Source organism: Choristoneura fumiferana, chromosome 3 (assembly GCF_025370935.1).
Source record: "Choristoneura fumiferana chromosome 3, NRCan_CFum_1, whole genome shotgun sequence".
NCBI classification, from domain to species: Eukaryota; Metazoa; Arthropoda; class Insecta; order Lepidoptera; family Tortricidae; genus Choristoneura; species Choristoneura fumiferana.
This window is the reverse complement of record NC_133474.1, coordinates 15,857,616-15,872,753: the sequence shown is the minus strand read 5'-3', so window position 1 is coordinate 15,872,753 and position 15,138 is coordinate 15,857,616. Positions and strand designations below refer to the sequence as shown.

The following is a 15,138-nucleotide window of genomic DNA, read 5'->3' as shown; positions in this document are numbered from 1 at the left end:
TGTCTAGTTTTTGCCGTTGTACGGTAAAAAAATTCTAGAAAACGAAATATGAGATAATGGTGGGATGAACGATGACAGCGAATAACTGTATTTACAATTCCCGATACACTTTACTTTATTAAAATTTTCTTTTATAATACAGATACATGAAGTTGTTGGTTTTTTTTGAGTTGATCACCCCAAAGTCGGCATAGACAATAGACTATTATTATTATTATTACTCCCCCTCACTCAATGGCGGCCTAAAATAGACTAGCACTAAGCTCATTCATATTTCAACGTGGGCTACTATGAAACTCGAAGTTCGTGTCGTGCGGTCCCTCCGACACTTATACTATTTAATACGAGAGCGAGAGGGACGATACGATACGAAGTTCGAGTTTCGTAGTAGCCCTGCTGACAAGTCACGTCACGTCAGTGTCACTGTCAGTCATTGTCAGTCAGTGTCTCATAGTGTAGTTGTACAGTGTTAATCACAAGTTACAACTATTCATTCAAAGAACTAAAAATTTTAATCTCTTCTTTTTTTATTGTTGTGTTTGTCAGTGTCTTAGCTCATTTTAGTTCAGTTCAGTCTTATTTTGTTTTTAACAAACCTTCCTTACAATCGTGATCGGCATCGTGACAATATAACTTGGAAATCAATATGGGCGGAGGAGATCTGGTGCGTAAATTTCTTAATTCAACTGAGTTTTTCGGCCCAGTTTGTATGTTTTGAAGAAGCTTTAACTAAAATTGTATACATTTTCAGAATTCTAAGAAATCTTGGCATCCGAACACGATGAAGAATCAGGAGCGGGTGTGGAAAGCGGAGCAAGCCAGCGCGCAGGAGCAGAAGCGAATCGTGGAGCTGCAGCGAGAGCGCGCCGCGGAGCGCGAGCGCGCCGACCTCAACGAGCTGGCGCAGCGCAGCGCCGGCGCCGATAACCGCCTGCACTGGATGTATGATGTAAGTGCACTTGAACATAATTAATAGCTAAATTACTTTTTCAAATAATCAACCTACTTTAAGATTGCGTTTCCACCACAGATGTGCATATGTGTTGCGAGGAATGTGTTTGTCATGAACTCATAGAACATCATTTCCTAATCTTCACTCAGCACAGCTCTAGTGAAAACAGCTTGGCGGTGGAAGGATAAGTAAATGAAGCATTTCTATTGGTTCATGACAAACACATTCTTCACAACGCTTCTTTGCATGTCTCTGGTAGAAATGCAGCCTTAAAATGTAGCTTTATCTGTGTCCCACAGGAACTTACATTTTCCCATGGTGAAAAAGTAATTGAGTAAATAGTATAACTAATAGTTAGTACCTGATATCTGAGTAATTATTTCCTACATAAAATTTCGAACTTGTGGGGTACCTATGAGGATATTGAGGTTTATTATAATTATATATAACCTTATAAACAGAATGCAGTGTGGAAACATGTATTTTTTATTTCAGAAACCTGACAAAAAGGTGCAGCAAGAAGATTTCCTTCTTGGTAAAGCGATTGATAGTAACTTTGAGCAACCAAACAAGGCTGAGCAGGACTACATCCCAGCAGTAGCTCGAAGAGTGGTTGGTTCAAGCATGCTGGCAACTGCTGGCGACTCGCAGGTGGATCTGGTACGGAAGATGCGGGAGGATCCCTTGATGCTGGTCAAGGAAAGGGAACGAGCTGCTCGAGCTGCTCTGCTTAACAATCCCTTGCAAAGACGTCGCCTAGCGGAGTTGTTACGGAAAGAACAGGTAGATTATCTTGATTTTTCACTATGAAACTTTAAATGGTTCAGACCACTAGCATTTCCCAATATAATAGTTTCCCAGAATGAGTTTTTCGCAAGAAATATGTTTGGCTTTATACCTGTTTTCTAAAAAGACCTAATCCCATACCCTAACTTTTAGCATTTGTAATATTTTATACTACCAATGGTTTACTAATATGTTTAATAAAATCAAATCTCATAATTTCGTTTCTCATAACAGCCTTTAGCAGAATCATCATATCACCGAATAACTTTTTGCATATTTTTTTTGTCATACTATCATTTCTCATAATTTTGTAAAGGAAGCCGAATATTAACATCACATAATATTGATGAGAATGATATTTATATGTTCTAATAGTTGCTACGCAGAAAGACATATCTCATAATATTACTTTGCATAAGGATAATAAAAAGTAATTATTTCAAGGAATAATCCTTCTTTACATTGTCAATTTGGCATGTAACTAATAAATAAAACACTACTACTGTATGTGTACTGTATTTAATTTCCTAATCTAGTTAAACTTGCTATATCATTAGCGATTCGGCTATAGTTAGAAAGAACTAAATAAAGAAACAAAATAAATTTATTCACAACACAAGACCCCAATACCTTTAAACGGGCAATTCTTGTATATAATATATATATTTCAGGGATCTCGGAAACGGCTCCAACGATTTCGATGAAATTTGGTATGTAGGGGTTTTCGGGGATGAAAAATCGATCTAGCTTGGTTTTATCTCTGGGAAAACGCTTGAGTTTTAGCCCTTGCGAGTTTTAGCCCGAGCAGAGCTCGGTCGCCCTGATATTAATATTATTATGTGTCATTACTATAATACTTTAATGTGTATTACATTACAGTTGTGAATCTGACACTGGCTCAGTATAATGCTGAAGCGTTAAAAACACCCCAACATTGTTTTAATTGTAGTTCTATATTAACTTAACCAGCGTGATTTAACTTGGGTATGTTCAATAGTTACCTTATGTCCCTCAGATTAAAAATAGAAAAAAAATAACCTAACCATAACAATAAAATACAAGCTTTTTTGCTGACTGTTACTTTTTGTTGACTGTACTTGCATTTTCACGCAAACTACATTTGCATACCAAATTTCAAGTCGATGCTATGAACCGTTGAGAGTTCCGTCCTGCAGAGACGATCTTGGCTGGACTACCAGAATATCATACTAGATTAAAGTATTGTCACGTGATTTACATATGTATCTATGCCAAATTTCAAGTCAACCCGACTACTGGAAGTTGGTCGAATTTAACTTGCAAGATTTGACTACAGACAGACAGACAGACAATGGGACAGGTGAAACTAAATAAAAGTTTGTAAAATAGAAAATAGACGCGGGCTTCGTCTATTTTGTTACAGTCATGTCCCCGCATTGTAAAAATACTACCACCCAGTAGTTACTAGTTTCCAGAGAAGTAGATTGGATTAGGTTAGTAAGCTTAGGTAATAAAAAACAACAATGTTGAGGAAAACCATCGTTTCTGTTGTAATATTAAAGGATACTCATTTTGTTACGAGTATATCGGAAAAATTACATTATGCGACTAACTTCCTGCTTTTTAACTTTCTGCGTAACTAATTTATGATGCGTAAGTCATTTTCTGCCTATTCAACAATATTCGGAATTCGCAAATTATGCTTAAAGTCCATTCGGCTTACATTGGTTATGCGTAAAAGAATTCTGCGTAATATAATTATGCTAAAACAGCACAAATACTATTATGCGTAAACAGATAATGCAAAATAGAATTACGACATAAAAAATATGCGTAAACAAAGTGAACCTTTTGACATACCTATTATGGATGCTATGAGAAGCATGTGTTATGGGCCTGCCTGGGGTCGGCAACTTTTTGAGTCGGAAGAGTCAAAAATTACAATTTACAAAATTTCAAAGTTTTTAAAAACCCACAAAAATTTTTTTTGCATAAATAAAGTTTCACATCCAAAGAGCCGCAGGTTGCCGACCCCTGTATTATGGCATAAACTAGATTAAAGAAACTGATATTTTGGAATGGGTGTTTTGGGAATCACGGTACCATACCAACAAGACATTTTGGATATAGACAAAATTAAATCATCTTTTTCAAATTTCAAATGTTTGTTTGTAATCAGCTAAATGAATTATTTGTATTGTTTTAGGAACAGAGGAATGAAAAAAAGGAAAAGAAAAAACCAAAAAAAGATAAAGATTTAGATAATGTCTTAGCTGCTAAACTGAATGCATTAGGTGGGAATCAAATCAACTTGGCAACATTACTAGCTTCTAATGATTCTAGTTCCGATTCATCTTCTGAAGATGAGAAATCCAAAAAGAAACAGAAGAAATCTAAAAAGAAGCATAGGAAGGAAAAAAAGAAATCAAAGCATGAAGATAGAGTTCAGGAATCAGATAATGAATCTGATAAGCATAAATCAAAACATATATCAAGAAAAGATCTAACGCCAAAGAAGAAGAAAAGTCACAAATCATCAAAGAGAGAAAACAGTAATAGTTCCAATGAAGACCAAAATTCAAAGAGGCACAAGAGTAGTAGTGAACAAATGGTTGATAGAAATAAGATAGAAGGACGGAAACATATGCATGATTCGAGGAAGTATAACTCAGAGGAGCAAGGCAGGTACTGGAAGAAGAGCAGTTTAAGCGAGGAGAAACCAGGGAGGACCGAAAGAAAGAGCGGTATGAGCGACGAGGAACGCGCGGCTAAGTTGGCAAGCATGGCAGCGGCGGGCTTAGCGCGCGAGCAGGAGCGCGGGCAGCGCGTGGCGCGCCAGCGGGCCGCCGGCGCCGCCGCCGAGCGCGCCGCCGCCGCCCCCCACCCGCGCGCGCGCGCCGCGCCCTACGCGCTGCCCGACTCGCTCGAGTCCCGCATACACTCCAACAGGCACTACATCCAGCGAGATCAGCGACACATGAACGAACATTTCGCGCGCAGGTGATAACGATAAACATTGAAAGGCGGATATCACTTCATGATTTCGTCGTTTTTTGTTTGTGTGATCCTAATAAGTAACGTGAAGTGATTTAAGAAATATAATAGGAATAAGTGAATTAAAACATTAGTAAGAAAATGTTTATATTTTTACAATAAAGAAATAAATAATAATAACAATTTCATTTCAAGAGACTGGAATAAGTACAATAAATTAATTTATAAGTCTGTATGAAATTTCAGGCAGGTTGCGCAACGTCCATCAGTCCAAGGGGATTTTTTCTTTCACGATCTGAAATGAAAAAAAAATGACTATCGCATTCTAACATTCTAACAGACACACAAGGTGACTTATCTTGTCATCAAGTCAGATTTTTTTGACGCTACTAAATACTACTTGTGTGGTGTGCATTTCATCATGATGATCCAACCGATTTCAGCCATGGCGCCCACTTCGACTTCTAGTTATTTGTTTGGCGCTTAAAATTATGTCTAGATATGTAAAAAAGAACAAAAAGAAAAAGAACTACATTATACATATTTAATTTGTTTTTAGTCGCTTTGTTATTTTATTATTTAAATATATAGCTAGTTTTTGGTTGCTAGGGAATACAGTGTAGATTTTGTAAAGATTCTAGAGTTTGCTGGTTAGTTTTGCTAGGTTATTTTATTAGGATTCTCTGTTTAGCTTGCCAGGATTAGGATTGTTTGCCAGGTTTTCGTACCATGATAGGTTGGTTGTTTGAGATATTTTGTCTAGAATAAGCGTCAGCGGGGCTTCTCCGAAATTCGAAAATCAAAGTTCGTGTCGTTCCGTTCCTCTGACGCTATACTACCTATTTAATAGGAGTGAGAGGGATGGTACGATACGAACTTCGATTTTCGTATTTCGGTTTAGGCCCTCAGGAGTCCGCCTGAGGATCATTGCCTGATTGAACTGGCCAATTCAGTCTGGTAGTGGGTTTGAGAGTGGAAACTTGATAATTTTAGGAAGTAACTAACAGAAATTATACTTTAATTAACAAAATTATGTGTGTGCTTAGGGATTTCTAGTGAAAAATAAAGAAATTCGTTTATCTGTAGTTAACGCAATAATAAGTTACCTGCTTAATAACTAAATTATCTATCTGATCTTTACAATAACTGAACACAAGGATTGAAGTCTAAGTAGGTAATTTATGTTGCAGTTGACTGTACAGATGGGGACCATTCCCTCATTCAGTAAACATTAGTTTGGCAAGTATTATTAAACAATTACGAGACATCAGACTGCAGTGAACAGATGCTACTTGAGAAAATAGTGTACAGACTTTTGTATAAAAGAGTATTCAAATTGATGTTTATTATCTGGTCTATTTGGTATGGGCACAAGTAGGGGGAAAGATTATTGAAGTCATTCGATATTGAATTGATCAACAATTTATTCTATGTTTTTTGCCTTACTATTACTAAAATTTAAAAATAATTACAAGACTAGCTGCGTTAAAATAAGAAATAGTTATTTATTTGTAAATAAATAACTCACTTAACTAGAAGTTACCTATGAACTAAAAGAATTTCTTTGCTCACCTTATGATAGCCAAGTTTATGCAAGATATGCGTGTTCATGCAGTTCCTCCACGTCCATATTGTAAGAACACACACAAATCACACAAACCCATCTATCACCACCACCACAATACACTGACGCGTTTCGAACTCAACCAGAGCTCATATTCAACTAACCACCTATAGTAATTTCGATATATTTAGTAGTAACTCGTGCATTTGCTCTTGAAAAAATCATCATCATCATTTGGTGAAGTGGAACTGATGATGAAGACCACATTTGACCAACGGAGCTATTACTCAATAACAAGTACCTCACGGATTTAATTTCAATGACTTTAACACAGTTGCTAAGCAATTTAAGCTCATCGTAATGCATATGGTGAAATGGAATGGGTGACAAAGCACCAGGACTCCTCAATAATGAACGCACTCTGCATCGGAAAAAGCAATTTTTCGTACAAGGTGGCGAGCAGTTGACATTAAACGATTGTATCTTAGATCTTCTACACTAAAAGGTTCAATTTTTTGTTATAAATTTATTTATTTATTTGTAAAGACGTGTTTTATTAATCGTAACTGTTATTGCTGAAATTAGACCCCAGCCGTAGCAAGGGAGATAATACAATATTTTACTTGTTCATTAATAATAGACCCCATACTGTTGTACCTAATTATTTCCATGCATTCCAAAACATCGAGACAAAATCCTTTGCCGCAATAATGTAACACTTCATATGAATCTGAGTCTCATAAAGAATGATTTGATTGCAACAGATGTTTGGCAAAATTTGATCTGTCAGGATGCTCATTCCTATATGCCGAAACATGCTCTTTAAATCTAACATTAAAACTGCGACCTGTCTGACCTGCATATACTTTATTGCAATCATTCATTCAGTCAAGTTGATAGGGAGAATGAGAAAAGTAACGGTTTTTCGTTTGTAGAAAGTGTCACTTGATGAAAATATAGTCTTACAGAATGCACTGATTTACAGAGTTTTTCTTTAATATAGGAGGCAGAGTTCATCCGATCAGCAATACATTAACAAGTCAAGTCAAAGACTTATGACTGGTTTGGTTGCTTTACATTTGGCAACTTTTATAGCATCTCCAGAGGGGGGAGGGGGGCGTATCCATTTATTCGTTTTTTGCTTATTTCATTATTTGACCAATCATAACTGTGGCACAAACGTCAAAGTTGTCGAATGTACCTCACGATACTAGAACCAAGTGGGTCATCACAGAAACCGTCATGGGTCTGCGTGCCGCGAATGGGTAGCTGTAGCGGGCGCTGCGGGCGGAGTACCTCGGCGCACATGCCGGCGTAGATGGGGTCCGTGTCCCAGGGGCCGCGCTCGGGCAGCGGCAGCGCGCGCCGCCGCAGCTCCGCCACCAGCTCGGCCACGTCCATGATCGGGATGGGGTCGAGCGCGCGCGCCAGCGCTGCCAGGTACTCGACGTAGTGCGTCCTGCGGGAAGGGGCAGACCTCGGTGAGCGCGCGCCGGTAGAGCCCCTCGAGCGAGCCGTAGGGCCGCGGCGGCGGCCGCAGCGCCGCGCGCTTCACCAGCGTCTCCAGGTCGTCGACCCCGAGCAGCGGCAGCGGGTCCACGCCGTGCCGCCGCACCAGCCGCGACAAGTACTCCAGGTAGTGGTTCCTGCAACCAAACACTTCTATGTATACTGGACTAGACAAGCTACGCGTCGCGAGTGCCTGTCAGCAATTTAAGACAATATTAAAAGTGATCATTTAATTAAGAATTTACATCACATAACTGATAATTTTTCACGATCCTATTTTATGAAGAGCGGTAAAGCTCGGCCAACTTTGCCTTGACTCAATGTGCAATTTATTTATAATGCTTGTCTTGTCAATTGTATACATAGAAGTATTTGCTTTGTGTCCACTTGCTTTTTACGTTAGCGTTAGATATCCAATGATCATACTTGTAAAATTTCAATCAATAACCTGTAGTCACATACCTACCGGGTGGGCCCTTTAACAAGAGCAAATAATTAAAACATAAATCGTACCTACTCGTTAAACTGAACGACATTAGTTCAGCGACGTTTAAAAATAATTGATTCCCCCTCCTTTCCTTCCCGTTTCCCTTTCTTTCCCTTTTCATGTGTCTAATGACAGTTAGTTGATGTAACCACTTATTCTATGCAAATAAATCTTCTATTCTATTCTAAGTATTCTATTAAATAGTATTATCAATGCACGCCATCCTAGAGCCAATAGTCGTCGCTTGTCACGCAACTAACATCAAAAATGTTGTTTCACGTTGCTTAGATTCTTCAAATAAACTATTTAGAAATAAAAAATCGGTCAAGTACGAGTCGGACTCATACATGAAGGGTTCCGTAAACAGTTCAGTAAAAAAAATCTTAAATTCTTCTAATATAAGTTTTTTTTTGCTGACTGTAGGTACTTTATGCCCCTGTTTACCAAAGTACTCGTTAAGACGAATCAAACGAGTCCAAACTCGATGCAGTCGTGTCGTTTATCACAGAGTTCCTATGCCTCCTATGGTCACCTTCTAGCTTTATCATCAGATCAACTCCATGTCATAATAATATTGCATTGTCATCGGATTTATACATGCGTGTAAAATTTCAGTTCAATCGTTTCACTTCATTTCACTTAAAAATTTGAGTTGAAAGATTCCACCCGAGCAAACATAGTTAGTTACATTACATTGCAAGTAAATATAAAGCTTGTAATAAGTTTTTGTTAAAATTTAATTTTTAATACAACCTTTTTTCGCTGACTGTACTTTTTGTTGACTGTACTTACTTGTTTTGTCATCTAAACTACATTTCGTACCAAATTTCAAGTCGGTACTATTGACTATTGAGGAGTTCCCTCCTGCGGAGACGATCCTGGTAGGACCACCAAGATGTCACTACCAGATTATTGTATTGTCACCAAATTTACATAAGTATTAAGTATGCCAAATTTCAAGTCGATCGGACCACTGGAAATGAGTCAAATTTAGCTTCCAAGATTTAGACAAGAGCAAACAAAGAAACAAATAAATAAATAAATTTGATAAATAAATAAAAAAACAGTGCAAGCTAAAGAAAGGCTTGTAAAAATATCACCCAAATGTAAGAACTTGTAAAAATATTTTGAATAAAAAACAATTTTGTATTCTCATCCTCATCCCCTTTGGTTTTGGCTGATTTTATCTGAAACCATTGCCACATTTGCCACGTGCCGCGCAGTTAAATATATTCGCGGGAAATTCGGTGGACTTCGTATGTTGTGTAAATAATAAGAAGCTGAATTATAAACCTTGTAAGTAGTGTTAAATACTTAGTATGTTTTTTTTGTGTAAAAAACAATAGGTAAACAGTGATGAGCGCTTTATCAAAGTATTTGTTGTTATAGCGGCCACATAATACATAATCTGTGAAAATTTCAAGTGTCTAACTTTTACGGCTTAAGAGATAAAGCCCTGTGACAGACAGACGGACAGATAGCGGACTGAGACTCCTCCCAGTAATAGGGTTCCGTTGGCACCCTTTGGGTACGAAACCCTAAAAACTGATTATTTTTAAAAGTCGCTGAACTAATGTCGTTCAGTTTGACGAATAAACGATCTATGTTTTAATTTTTTGCTCCTGTTAAAGGTATACCGGGTATATGGGTGTAGAAATCTATTGATAATTTTGTCATTCTCACACAATTTAAAGTTATGTACAGCAGAGTTACTGCGTGTTATTCCCGGATAGTAAGAAGAGATTACAATGAATACAAGCAAAAAAAAAACACATTTTAAAGCGTACGTGTACGTACTTGAACTAAGTAGGTACCTAGAGCAGAGATCACCAATTGGTATCTTCAGGGGTCCGGTTTTTTCCGGATCTCAATATAATTCCGAATAAAATATATAAAAATTGAGTTTCATACTATAACGAACTTGACGACAAAGACTTAGTTAGCTTGACTACATCGTCAATCGAAAATTCTGATGAAAACCTGTACATGGATGTTCAGTCTAGCTAACCCAACTATCAGATGAAATATTTAGGCTAAATTTAAAACAAGCTGTGTGCGTAGTTGTGCTTCATGTTGACTACTAAGACTGGCACGTGCTAGGTACAGTCAAAGAAACTGAATTACGTACTAGGGTGGACACAGGGTAACAGGGCGGGCCTTTGTGCTACTAATGTCATGTTGACATTTGCCAAAGAAATCATATCGTAAATTATGAAAAGGTTCCACCCTGTTGCGCGATTCATTTTCTTTGACTGTATGTACCTAACTATATCGAATGGAAAGATAGAGTTGTCGTACTTGCAAAGTCCAGCGTGTTTGGGCGGCGCGTCGGCGTTGCAGGGCCCGTCCACGAGGCCGGTGGGCGTCTCGCGCTGCAGCTGCACGGGGCAGCGGCCCCCCGCGCCCGACCCCGCTGCCGCTTCTATCTCGTACGGGACATCGTTCATCTGCAATCATTAACTTGTTAGAGTCGCTTGAACAGCGTACGCATCGACACACGCTCTAGTACTTACCTTTAATAACGTCACCAAGGAGAATACAACCAGCCGCCGCCGATGCGTGAGCGTCTTGGTGACATTCGCATTCGCCCCTAGGTGGGGCGCGGTGGTGGTGGCTGAGCATACCTAGCCACTAACCAGTGAGGTGGTGGTGGTGTTATGTTGGTAAGCCGGAGTGGCATTAGGTACCTGCAACAGCGTTTGCAAGTCGTGCGGCTCCTTGTCGCGCAGGTAGAACAGGCAGTTCCGGGGGTGGTGCGCGTGCAGCCCGAGCCTTGCGCAGTAGTCGCTGAGCCCGCAGCGCGCGCCCATCATGAACGGCTTGCCGCAGCCGTAGCAGAACTCGTACTTGCACTGCGTGCATGTGAAGTGCATGCAGCCGCCCCTTCAACAACAAAACTGTTCAGCGTACCATAGGCCACACGTAGCTATCGCTATTCGTTTTAGTCGTGACGGCTACCCTATAAGATGGAACAAATCATCCAATACTGTCCTATAAAATAAAACTGGTGCAATATGCAGGAAAACAGTCAGACAGATAGCGGAGAATATTAACTGAGCACCTTTTGGATAGGAAACCCTAAAAGCCCCGTCTTCGGCTCAAGACTGAAACTCCCTCGTCATTACTGGTCTCGATTGTAGTACAGTATTTGAAGTACTTACTTATAGGGTTAGCGGGTTCTTACCTAGAGAGCGAGTACTTGAAATGGCAGCGCGGGCACTCGAGGCCGTTGTCGCGCAAGTGTTGGTGCACGGCGGCGACCGAGCGCTCGGGGTCGTTGTCCTCCAGCCACGCCGCGTACTGCTCGCAGCTCAGACCCTCGTGCGACGCCGACCACTGCAATCACATTTTTTGACACTGATAATAATATGTGCTGTTGGTGTTTCCACCGTGACAGCTTCGCCCTGACGGTGGGTGGAGGGCGTGTTCGGCACCGGCCAGCCGGCACAACCGCTTGCAGTCTACGCTCTACGAGTACAAACACAACTCGTCATGGGCGGGTCGCTCATAGACCAACTAGTAGACATCAAAACTTAGTATTATCGGCATTGAAGCGAAAACACCTGTAAATGAAATATTAGCGGCACCTTAGTCGTTCGAGGAATAGCAATTTTTCTTCTTTAGCCGACTACGGCAAGGCCAAAAGGAAATTTTAGCAGTCTATGCATTTCTGTGTATATTACCGGTTTCCTGCAAGTAGCGCAGCTGATCGAGCGGCATTCGGGGCAACGAACTTTTTTTTGTTTCGGGTGCACGAAGAATCCCGACGAGCACTCCACGCACCATCTGAAGTTTGGATCTCTCGCTAGCGTCCGGTCTCGTAACTGAAAATATAATCCCATTAAAAAAAAACATGTTAAAATAACGCCAAGACTAACGCTTATAACGCTTTCGCTGTAAAAAGTTATTAGATCCAAGGAAAAACCAAGCCCCTTAACCCTGGATTTACTAACCCTACACTTTGGCTTTAAAGTAAAGTGAATATTTTCGGAGATATTCAATCCGTATGTTCAATGTTCAAAAAAATTCCCCCCCCCCCCTCTAACTTTTGAACCGCACGTTTAAAAAATATGAAAAAAAATACGGAATTATTAGTAAGTAGCTACCTAAAGATTAGAGCTATCAAGCGACATTCATTAATTGAATCAGGTATTTACTTGGGGTCATTTTGGCTTAGAGCAACACGGGCTTCCTACGGAAGGGAGTAGCCATTCACCGCGTTCCCCTCTGTCAAAGTACAAGCCCAACTGGGCATACGAATTTTATAAAACAAGGCGCGCTCGGATTTCAAACTAGACCGAATCGAGTCGCGCGAGTAAACGTTGCATGCAGTGTTTAAAATACCGAATTGTTCAGTTTTCTGTTGTAAAAAGAGATCTGGGACATCAAGCTTGCAAAAAGATGGTTACATTTCACATGGAAGTAAGTTGTTATCATATTATTGCTATTTAATTACATTTAAACAACAAACTCGTACATTTTCTCATAATATTATTGTCGGATTCGTTTACCAACATCGAGTCCGCTCTCGCGTACAAATTTCGGATCGGTCAAGCGATAAATCCGACTTCTTGCCGATGAACAACTTAGTAATGTTAAGTACCTTAAAACGTAATAATATGCCGATAAATTTAAGCAGCGAATGGCAGCGTAATATACGGTCAAGCCACAACATTCCGATATCGAATAGTAAAATTCTACGTGTCGTATTTATTACAAGATTTTCACACGTCACGTTGTAATTAAATTGCAAATTAAATTTGACCCACTTCCCAGTGTTTGATGGAGCTGAAATTTTGCTTTCAGTCGGTTAAATATAAAACAGTTATTTGTTTATCACATAATCGTTTGGACGAATATTTTGGTAACCAGGGGCAATAAGTACTGTCAGCAAAAAAAGCTTAGGTACTTATATTAGTTTTTAATAAAAACATTACTAAACTGTTTTTAAAACATAGTACGGAGGTACGGAACCCTTGCTTCTTGTACGAATGCAACTCGCACTTGACCGATTTTTTTTTAAATTACTGGCCTGGCCGTAAATTCCGTACGAATTTGTGACCTTTTATTTGAAATCTTAATGTTAAAAAGACAGAAATTATATTAAGGGGGCTGTTTCACCATCCATTGATTAGTGTTAACTGACGGTTAGGTGTGATGCCGTCTCTATTTGTTTTGTTCGAATAGACGGAAACGGCATCACATTTAACTGTCGGTTAACGCTAATCAATGGATGGTTAAACAGCCCCTAAGTAATTTGTAAAGATATTGGACTAGAATAATGTAATGATATAAACTTTTGATGCATGCTAAACTATTACTCAACCCTCAATCAAGGAACCCTCTATCTAGACTTCGAAAACGTGTCAATGTGTGAGTTTTGAATCATCTGTACACGAGTTATTAGTGTATTGTTGGATTATTTATGTGTTTACGTCGTCATTACAGTCAGTTGGCAGTTTTGTTTTTGCATGTATGTGTGCGGAACTGCACTTGTGTGCACATTTCCCCCCGCAACAAACGCCAGAACAATTTTAATAGTAATCTATCGCTAAGGTTACTCCCTTCCGGGAGGAAGTCCGTGTTGCTCTAAACATTTTGGCGACTTCAACTTCATTTCTCCCATCGATGTTTTTTGATATACCTACTCCTAAATACGTGTTTGATTGCAAGTAGGATTTGCCATATTGCCCAGTTTTTACGCAATTTTCTACTATTTCTTGTGGGAAAAAACGAAATCACCCGTGAGTTTGTATAACGGGTCCATTGGCTCATATTTATACTTATTGAAAGTCCGAACGTAATATTTTTGTCAGAATGATCGTTTGTCATAAGTAACTCTTTTTTCTCTGAGGGGCTGTTTCACCATCCATTGATTAGTATTAACCGACGGTTAAATGTGATGCCGTCTCCGTCTATTCGAACAAAAGAAATAGAGACGGCATCACATTTAACCGTCAGTTAACCCTAATCAATGAATAGTGAAACAGCCACTAAATCTAATAATTATATAACACAGCCACCGCGAAGGTTGTGTTTTTACCTTTCTTTGAAACAGTTCATGCACGTCATTATCGAGCAGCATCTTCAGCAGTATGTCGAGGTGCGCGAAGTAGTCGAGCCAGGCGTCCTCCCCGAGCGCCTCCAGCTCGGGCTCCTTGCAGTACGGGCACACGCAGTCCACGACGCTGCGCTCCGTCACCTGCACCGTGAAGTACAGCCGCGCGCACTCGCGGCAGCATCGGTGAGTGCAGCGCAGCATCGACACCATCTGGATCAGGCGAAGGTGAAACGTTAGCTACGAGTATTGACACCGCACGGATTTGGATATCAATGTTAGTTACGACAATTGCACATGCCCAAGAATAGATCAAACAGATAGGATGCTCGCTAACATCCAATGAGGGCTATCGCGTATGAATTCGTCGCTAGAGGCGCTAGTGTAGCGTGAGGTCTACGAAATGTCAAATCTCATAGTTTTTGGGTGAGCTACGCGGATTTATTTATAATTAGAATGATTTTATAAATATTTTGCATTACCTGAAATTAATTATGGCAATTATGCGTTACGGGGCAATGAATCTGTGTTTTGAGACAGTTTTGTCTTTCGGAAACTTTTGTCCTCCCTTTTTTCCGAACAAAACGGGACTACGCAACACTGTGGTTGCTCGATATTTTTATGGAACGGTTTTAAGGTGTATTAAATATGAGTTTGAAAGCCACACTTAAAAACCTCACACAACAGTGGCGCCATCTAGAAAGACAAAAAACGATAGCCCTCATTGGATTATCAGTTTCGTTGCATGTGTCAACTCTAGTTATAACGATCTCCAACAACTGAAACTCCTCGTCTACCAGAGTTGGTTG

The 15,138-nt window shown here is 39.7% G+C and overlaps 2 protein-coding genes across 2 annotated transcripts in view; one reads left to right on the top strand and one right to left on the bottom strand.

Annotated features, from left to right (window-relative positions):
- The first annotated feature begins 420 nt into the window (after positions 1 to 420).
- Cwc25 (CWC25 spliceosome associated protein homolog) lies at positions 421 to 4,819 on the top strand. The gene is made up of 4 exons (XM_074085886.1): positions 421 to 664; positions 752 to 949; positions 1,448 to 1,735; positions 3,924 to 4,819. Exons 1-4 carry the CDS (start codon positions 647 to 649, stop codon positions 4,719 to 4,721), a joined length of 1,302 nt encoding a protein of 433 aa, XP_073941987.1. The 5' UTR covers positions 421 to 646; the 3' UTR covers positions 4,722 to 4,819.
- Positions 4,820 to 4,841: 22 nt separating this feature from the next.
- Positions 4,842 to 15,138, bottom strand: part of LOC141426746 (uncharacterized) — a 35,397-nt gene continuing 25,100 nt past the window's right edge. Inside the window, 7 exon segments of the mRNA XM_074085887.1 lie at positions 4,842 to 5,006; positions 7,753 to 7,921; positions 10,570 to 10,718; positions 10,959 to 11,154; positions 11,456 to 11,607; positions 11,955 to 12,095; positions 14,315 to 14,542. Of these exon segments, the coding sequence (XP_073941988.1) occupies positions 4,977 to 5,006; positions 7,753 to 7,921; positions 10,570 to 10,718; positions 10,959 to 11,154; positions 11,456 to 11,607; positions 11,955 to 12,095; positions 14,315 to 14,542 (1,065 nt within the window). The 3' untranslated portion in view covers positions 4,842 to 4,976.

Bases quoted from the DNA above. Each gene is read 5' to 3' on its own strand.
- Cwc25 (XM_074085886.1), top strand. The intron at 950-1,447 runs GTAAGTGCACTT...TTTTTATTTCAG, and splicing joins GCCTGCACTGGATGTATGAT to AAACCTGACAAAAAGGTGCA. The intron at 1,736-3,923 runs GTAGATTATCTT...GTATTGTTTTAG, and splicing joins AGTTGTTACGGAAAGAACAG to GAACAGAGGAATGAAAAAAA.